Here is an 8,648-nt window from a genome sequence, read left to right as displayed (position 1 = left end):
TGTCGGTACTTGTGTCTGCTCCTGTCATTGGTTCAAACTAAATATTGAAGTTTTCTGCATTTCTTTTCAAGTTTTCATATTTTCTGGAACCTTTTGGTGTATGTCTGTTTTAGGGAAGTGATGATGTGAATACATTTGTGTGCCTGTGTGTAAATATGTGTCTGTATGAAAGATTGGAGAGATGTAAAAACTAAAAGAAGGCCTTTTTAGAAATATGCAAATGTGTGACAGGATGGATGCTACCAGGTGCAGTATTTGTAAAGAATAATACAGTAATAAACACATTTGTTTTCTGATATTTTATTTGGCTCAGAGGTTTTTCACCGTCTCCGTCACTCTTGTATCAGAGGACAGTTCATTCGTTGTCCAGGTGGTACGCTCGTCCGTACAGACAGGCGGTGATCAGGCCCCCGCTCATGCTGCCGTGTTTCATCGCCACTCTTCCATCCTCCGTTTTCTCCAGCTGCTCGGGCTGCTCCAGAACCATGGGGCTCACCAGAACCGACGGGTACACGTATTTGGTATCAAACCTGCCCTCCAGCACAAAGTCCATCCTAGACTCTGCCTCTTCTACCTTCTGTCCACAGGAGCTGGCGTCCTCACTGGCACAGCGCACAACTGCACAGACCTGCAGAGGAGGAACATGAAGAAAACCACAGAAGCAGCTGAAAGACTCACTCCAATGAGAACTTTGTTTTTGGAGTTTTAGCGAGTTCTTACGGCGTTTTTCTGATGGAGGACATCTGTAAAGAACAGTAACTCTTGTGCTATCCTAGGCACTTTACCATTGGGAGTTGGGTCATCTAGACCCACTAGACAGTGCTCTGAACCTTTTTTCTTCAATGATTTGTGATCCTTACTGGTGTCCATGGGTTACATGAAATCCTCTTCACCTTTGTAATGGTAGAAATAACACGTCAAAGTAAGGGTGGGGTCATCTAAGATAGCACAAGGGTTAAGCTTAAAATTGCATTTCTGAGTATTTTTGTTATTCAAATCCTGATCTGACAAAGAATGTTTGAAAAAGTGCGTAATTGTGACATAGAAAATACGCCGGGCGGGCCACGACCGCTCTGCTCCGCTCCATTCTGATGCATCCACTTGCAAATTATTATTTATTTATATATATATATATATATATATATATATATATATATATATATATATATATATATATATATATATATATATATATATATATATATATATATATATATATATATATATATAAATAAATAAATAAATAAATAAATGCACGCGCGCGCACAAACACATGCATCTGAGCTGGTCCAGGGGGGTATTCCAAAAAGCAGGTTATGCTAGTTACCACGGTAAGTTTAGGCTAAGGGAGAAGATAACCTTAGCTTTCTGTTCCAAAAATAGAGGTATTCTTGAGGGTATGCTTGGTTCCCACACATCAATGTAAGGGTGGGGTCATGGGATAGCACAAGGGTTAATTCTGTCTGCACCATGAGTGAGAGGAAGGGAGAGGATGATCAGGTTAATTAGCACCACTAGTGCAGATTTGAGTGTAAAAATCCTCAAGTTAACATCAGTCATGACAACTGAATAGATTATTCATATTACAATTCCTCTTTAAGTCCTTTATTTTTATGTTATAAAAATGAGTATATCTGCAGGCTCAAACTTAGAAATATGAGAGTTCAAGAATCATAATAAATTAAGATGGAAAAACTTTAATTGAATTGGAATAATATGACATTTAGGTAGATAAATATGTAATTTGAGTTGTATAAACAATTATTGAGTTGGATAGACATAAAAAAATTAGGTTAAATAAATTTAACTCAATTACTTATTAATTGAATTAATTCATTTAAGTTGGAGTATATATATGCGTAACAATGAAAATAGAAATAAAATCAGAAACTCGTGCGTTTACTTTGTCCGTTCTTTTTCTCCGAGCAGAAACTCTTTCTTTTGCTGATGATGCAGCCGTATTACTTTTTTGATGGACATATAATCTTCATACGCCGTCATTAATCTCAGACTCCGTCTCGTTGAAGTACAGCGCTCTCTTTTGTTCTCCACACGTTTCCATGGTGACTCTGGATATCGGTGGTCCATTAAGAATGTCTTTATGAACTTGCCGTGCACACGCATTAACCCAGGGTTACCAAGTCGAGCGTAGTTACGCTAACTCATATCCGGTCTTTTGCCTGAGTTCAGGGTTAATGTCAGGGTACTTTAAACTTGCTTTCTGGAATACCCCCCAGTTATGGGACTTACCTGCAGACTGTAGCGTCCGTTCACTGTGTGCAGCCCTGAAAAAGCTCCAAGTGCATACAGCTCTTTGCTTTGTGCCATCCATTTGTACTGCAGCTGACAGCAAAAAGTGCCGTTGCAGACTTTGACATTGTCCTCCATCTTATTCAGGAGGACGAATGTGAACGGGTCGTGCATCATGTCTGAGATGAAGGATGTGGAAGCAGGGTCAGCAGAGAGGTCAGCACAGCTCTCTTTGGCGCAGTGGTCAGCAACCGCAAAAGACGGAGATGGAACCTTTGCTGCCACATCCGCCCTCTCCTCCAAGACCGGCACTCTGGCCACCAGAAGCCTGCCCTCCTCCGGGTCACCTGGTTGGGCGTGGTGGTAAGTTGCAGAGAACGGAGTAAAGATGCCGCTTCCAGTCATGATGAGGCCGTCGTTGCGGGTGTTGGCGGCCAGCAGGGTGACATTGGCGCCCAGGCTGAAGGCACGCTGAAACTGGATGGAGTCCAGCAGAGGGAGCGCGTTCATCCATGCAGTGGGGAAGATCAGCTGACGGACACCCTGGGGCGAGAGAGAAGGCAAGACGCTGAAGAGAAAAGTCAAATTCCTGCATCCAATCACTTTTTTTTTTTTTAAAGCTTCCTACCCTTTCCACAAGAGTAACTGTCGGGTCATGGAAGAGGATGTCGAAGCAGATGATGAGTCCAAACCTTCCCCCAAAAGGTGTGTCAAATGTAATGATTTCAGGCTGTGGGGGCGTGTCAAAGGAATCCTCAAAGTAGAGGTTTTGTTTATGGTAGCGTGCAACAAGCAGGCCTTCAGAGCTGCGTCAGAGAAAACACTGTAAGCTGGTTTGCAAAGACCAAGAATGGGTTTGTGCCAGTTTGACAGCGTCTGAACCTGAAGACCACATTGGTGTTGAACTGCCAGCGTCCATCAGGGGGGCAGGATGAGGAGGGGTCACTCTGCAGAGGGCAGGGTTGCAGGTCGGGCATGTTGGCCACCACATAGAGCTTGTAACGGCGAGCAATACAGCTTAATCGCTGGAGAACCTAGAACAAACAGAAACAGATGTTGCAGAAGTGAGGGCAAAGTACAGAAAAGTCCTCAAAATAGCAATATAAGGATTCTGTTAATTATTAAGTTTTACTTTTAGAAACTGGGCCAGATTTCATGAAATATGTGATTAAAAATATTACTTTGAGTGGAAAAACACACCAAAAAAAATCCTACATCAGTAAAGTCATTATAAACTAACCAATTGTTATGTAAGTCGTAAAAGTTTATTATGTAATCTATTTAAACAAAAATAACTATTCTAATAATATATTTATGCAGAAGAGACGCGCTAAAATAAACACCGACTGTTTAAATAACAAAATAAATATTTTCAGATATTACATTTTAAATGTACAGAAAGACAACCCTTTATCATATTCTTTTTGTTTTCTCCAAGAACCTCTGTGTTGTTGTGTCTGCCGGGCTCCATGCAGGGGTTCCAGGTCTCCTGCTGGGGATCAGGGACGGTTTCCAGGTATCCAGAGATGGAGGAACGAGTGAAGTTAAAGCCATGAATTCCATCCTCTGGGAAGACCAGGATGTCAACCCCCTGTAAGAAAGCAGGAAAGACGAAAAGACAGAAGTTCTGAAGTTTTTTTTTTTTTTTTTTTCCATCAGTGGATCTTGGCACACTCAAAAGCATTTTGTCGATTAATAAATAAAAAACAAAATCATGATTAATAATGATAAATTCACTCAAATTATTTTTTGTAAACTGTTGTTTGTTGCAGAATGGTAAAGCCGTACCTGCTGCGCGGCGCGCGCGGCCTGTTCCTCGTAAACATCAAGGTTTTTCGTCATGTGCTGAAGGGCCTCCTGGCGGGTCACCGGGACCCGGGGGTCTGGGTTTAAGATGACCCTGTGCTCAAACACGCCTGCAACGTACGAGTTTGCGACAGTCTCTGTTGGAATGGTAAAAACACCGACTAAAAAGAAAAGGCACAGCATTGTGCCTTGGTGGTGAAAATGAAACTTGTGTTCTGGAACTACGACCGATGAGCCGAGGTCATTGACTGAGTGATAAGCGATGGGGGAATATTCCCCTTCAGAGCTAAATGATAGACTTTTACTTTCTGTCATGACCCGAAGCAGCTCAACTACCCCTAAAGCAGCTCGATACTAAGAAAAATATTTTAAAGGGGAAAATTGGTTAAGTGTAAACAAAAACCCCAAAACTCTCAGGTCTGCTTTTATTTTGAAAAGACTAAACGGAAGTGATTGGAATTTAACCCGGAAACAGTTCTTGAAGCTGCTTGTTTTTTATCGCGGTGGACCGATTTTTCATTAATTTGTCGACTCATTCACAACGAAAACATTTTTTCTTCTTTTTGTTGTCTCTTTTATTCCGACATTGTGTATTTTTCAAGTAAAACCCCACTGTGTGCCATTTAATCTTGTCAAACACATGACCGCTGGCGCCCACGTTGCTACAATGTCAACGGAGCCGGAGGTCGCCGGTTCGAAATCCAGTCAATTGTTAAAGAACTGTTGGAGCTGCAGGATCATCTCCGGTGGAGGACTGTGTCTGTCCGGAGCTTACGTCTTCAACGCTGCGCGGAAGGTGATGCGGCAGGGCGCTCCCACCTCCATGGGCACTGTGGCGCAGATTACATTCGCTTTGTGTGAGTGAGGACCCGCTTCGGTTCTGGTTCCGAGCTGCTGCCTGCGGGTCTGAACTGGAATGAACACTGGTTTTCTTTCAGGTTTGGCTTCTTGGGGGATCGTTATCCTGGCTGACCCAGTAGGAAAGGCGCAAAGGAAGACATGAACTGTACGGCATCCGTTAGAGGACATTTGCAAATTTCAAAGTGTCTTTTGGACTGACTGTGGCTGCAGATGAACGAGTCAGGGATCTTTTCCCTTTAAGCTCCAGTGTGTCAACATCTACTCTAATATGATCAAATATAAATTCAACCATGAACTAAAACAGTTGTTGATTTTTTTCTTTTTAACAGTAGAAAAAGTTGATGCATCCTCACAAGAGTTTCCGTAATTACCCCTTGTGCTATCCTAGACACTTTAAAATTGGGAGTTGGGTCATCTAGACCCACTAGACAGTGCTCTGAACCTTTTTTCTTCAATGATTTGTGATCTTCACTGGTGTCCATGGATTACATGAAATCTTTCCACCTTTATCCACCTTTGTCATGGTAGGGAGAACACGTCAAAGTAAGGGGGGGTCATCTAAGATAGCACAAGGGTTAAATAAGTAGAACTGATTTCCTTGTTCGCGAAGTTTTTGCTTCTTTAAGTACCACTCTGATCATCTTTAGATCAATTGTAAAAGAATTCCCAGGGGTCTTTGACATTTTTACCCTAAATCCAATAACTTAACTGAGTTGTGGGCTGATGGTGCAGAGCAACCCCGCCCCCCTTCCCATTAACCATATCTGAGGTTTGGGTTGTGAAGGACTGTAAGACAGCAGAAAATCTCACCGATAATGTTAGAGCAAAACGTTCTAACATTATCAGTGGTACAATATCTGCATGTTGGAGCCAGACGAGGACAATGAAGACGTACCTGGATCTAGTCGTCTGCAGGTCGATGCATAAGCACGGAGCGGAGTAAGGAGCTTGAGGCCCACCCAGTTTATTTTCTACATCAGAAATAAGATCTTCTTAACCCTTGTGCTATCCTATGGGGTCAAGATGACCATTGACATGTTATTCCTACCATGACAAAGGTGGATAAAGGTGAAGAGGATTTCATGTAATCCACCAGTGAAGATCACAAATCATTGAAGAAAAAAGGTTCAGAGCACTGTCTAGTGCAGGGGTCGGGAACCTTTTTGGCCAAGAGAGCCATAAACGCCACATATTTTTAAATGTAATTTCGAAAGAGCCATACAATAATGTAGTGTCTCTTTCCCACACTGAGGCATGGAGACTTAACCTCATTTAAGGTTCTTTATTCTGGTTACTGCAGACCGCAACAAACGCCGTAAAATTAATTCAGCAACTCCTGAATCTCTCCTGTCGACACGAGACGAGAGAGAGCGCTTCTACCAACTTTATATTCCCCTGCTCCCACTCCAGGCCTCCCATTTCCCTTATTCGGCCCATAGCTGAACCCCATTGGTCCAAACTACCTAACAACAGGCTGAGCGACAGAACTGAGAGCCAATCAGATCTCTGCTTGATGCATTCCATGAACTCCAGAACTTTTAACGCGGCCCGACAGCCATCCAACTCAGTCCGCGACAATATGTTTAAAACTAAATATACAAATGAATGTGTGCATTTGATGTAATTTCAACATTTTTAAAGTACAATAAGTCTGTGGATTATTTTTAATAACATTGTTATGCTATTGCTAATAAATGATGAGTATTTCTCGTGGTAGTTTTGCTGATTGTCTAGTCTGGTTGATACGTGGTGAGTTTCTGCTTCGTTCAGGCGTTGAGACTTTAAACGTGATCTTAGGTCTGAATGTTCTGTAGATGTGACAAAGACTGCTCACATGCAGACGGGGAGCCAAACACACACTCACACGCTGCAGTGAGTGACGGGAAGCGGGTTTTACGTTTTTACAATCCCTGCGCGATTCACCTGCAGCCTGTCCCCACAACCCCCACCCTCTGCTTTCTCCCTCACACATCCCGTCTCCGCATCTGCGCGCTCTTTCTCAGAGACGGGAGCGCGAACTTTTAGGCACGGCAATTCACAGGTTTCCAGCTGGTACAAACTCTGTGAAATAATAGATAATAGTAACTGATAGCGCTGGCGCAGATTTTTCTCTCCAAGCACCGCTACTACTGCGCGCCTCTGGCATCGCATCGCGCCCGAGAAGGACTGGACTAATGATAAAAAAAAGTATAATTAAAGATTTGTCTGCGAGCCACATGTGACCATCAAAAGAGCCATATATGGCTCGCGAGCCATAGGTTCCCGACCCCTGGTCTAGTGGGTCTAGATGACCCAACTCCCAATGTTAAAGTGCCTAGGATAGCACGACGGTTAAATCATCTTTTCATGACGAAATTTCAAGCTTACTTTTCTTAATGTACACGGTGGAGCGGTGGTTAGCCCTTTTGCCACACAGCAAGAAGGCCTCGGTTCAAGTCCCGGCTGGGGGACCTGAAACATCAACGGGGGCCTTTCTGTGTGGAGTTTGTATGTTCTCCCCGTGCATGTGTGGGTTTTCTCCGGGGACTCTGGCTTCCTCCCAAAAACATGCTTCATAGGTTAATTGGTTAATCTAAATTGTCCCTAGGTGTGAATGTGAGAGTGCGTGATTGCGGACATTCTACCCCGCGACAGACTGGTGACCTGTTTTGTCCCCTGCCTTCCCCCACAAGTGGCCAGGATAGGCTCCAGCAGCCCCGTGACCCTGAAAGGGAATAAACGGTAGAAGATGAATGCATTTTCGTAATATGTTCTGCATCATCAGAAAAAATGCCACAAGAACATGTTTAAAACACCATTTTCATCAGAGTGGGTCTATAAGAGCACTAATACTCAGAGGAACTAGTACGTCATTACTCAGATGGAAAAATAAACAGTGACTCAACCAGCTGATAACTTGGGAAAAGTGATAAAAAGAAAAGATTAAAATAATGTGAACTAAATAAGTTTGACAACGTTTTATTTTTTTTCTTAAAACATGGAATTAGGTAATAAACATATATTCAAATTCTGATGTTTCAAGAGATGAAAATACACAAATACATACAAAATCACCAAATGAAGTCTTTATGCAAGGAGACTGAATTCTATACAGATGTGTGAAATACGAATGGATGATGCTGATGGACTGAAGCTCAGATTTAACAGGAAAGTGTCTATTGGCACCCAAGTCTTGAAATACGTGCGACTTTTGTCTTGGCCGCACAGAATTAGAGGAAGGTTTAACCCTTGTGCTATCTTAGATGACCCCACCCTTACATTGACGTGTTCTCCCTACCATGACAAAGGTGGAAAGATTTCATTTAATCCATGGACACCAGTGAAAATCACAAATCATGGAAGAAAAAAGGTTCAGAGCACCGTCTAGTGGGTCTAGATGACCCAACTCCCAATGTTAAAGTGTCTAGGATAGCACAAGGGTTAAGGTTTAGATAAAACCACCTGTATCTGCTGTATCTGCAGCTCACCGCTCCTCCAGGGGATGGACCAAATGCGGAGAACACGTCACATGCCTAACTGTATGACATATGATAGGAATTTAAGTTTGATTTTCAATACGTGCGGCCAACAAGTGCAGCCTTGGACGTACGTAAAATACGTGATAACATACTGATAATTTCAAATACCTGGAGGCCAATAGAACACCAATTCTCCCCGAATTTAAAAATTTAATTTTTGCAGAATTCTAAAGATTTTAAAAATTGTAGGGCTATCATAGCAGACACTTTTTA

The 8,648-nt window shown here is 42.6% G+C and overlaps 1 protein-coding gene and 1 long non-coding RNA gene across 2 annotated transcripts; one reads left to right on the top strand and one right to left on the bottom strand.

Annotated features, from left to right (window-relative positions):
• Window positions 1–284: 284 nt before the first annotated feature.
• On the bottom strand, window positions 285–4,472 carry LOC101173953 (biotinidase). The gene is made up of 6 exons (XM_004073821.4): window positions 4,039–4,472; window positions 3,692–3,841; window positions 3,133–3,284; window positions 2,879–3,056; window positions 2,251–2,793; window positions 285–628 (listed from the first exon to the last, which is right to left on the bottom strand). Exons 1-6 carry the CDS (start codon window positions 4,369–4,371, stop codon window positions 356–358), a joined length of 1,629 nt encoding a protein of 542 aa, XP_004073869.1. The 5' UTR covers window positions 4,372–4,472; the 3' UTR covers window positions 285–355.
• A 43-nt stretch (window positions 4,473–4,515) lies between these two features.
• LOC101173718 lies at window positions 4,516–5,218 on the top strand. The gene is made up of 2 exons (XR_909574.1): window positions 4,516–4,913; window positions 4,995–5,218. It is a non-coding gene; the product is annotated as an uncharacterized LOC101173718 (long non-coding RNA).
• Window positions 5,219–8,648: the final 3,430 nt, after the last annotated feature.

Source organism: Oryzias latipes, chromosome 11, assembly GCF_002234675.1.
Source record: "Oryzias latipes chromosome 11, ASM223467v1".
In the NCBI taxonomy this organism is placed as follows: domain Eukaryota; kingdom Metazoa; phylum Chordata; class Actinopteri; order Beloniformes; family Adrianichthyidae; genus Oryzias; species Oryzias latipes.
This window is presented reverse-complemented; position numbering and strand designations above follow the sequence as displayed.

Bases quoted from the DNA above. Each gene is read 5' to 3' on its own strand.
- LOC101173953 (XM_004073821.4), bottom strand. From the start codon at position 4,371: ATGACAGAAAGTAAAAGTCTATCATTTAGCTCTGAAGGGGAATATTCC. The intron at 3,285-3,691 runs GTTCTTGGAGAA...TGTTTGTTCTAG, and splicing joins GCAGACACAACAACACAGAG to GTTCTCCAGCGATTAAGCTG. The intron at 3,057-3,132 runs GTTCAGACGCTG...TCTCTGACGCAG, and splicing joins AACACCAATGTGGTCTTCAG to CTCTGAAGGCCTGCTTGTTG.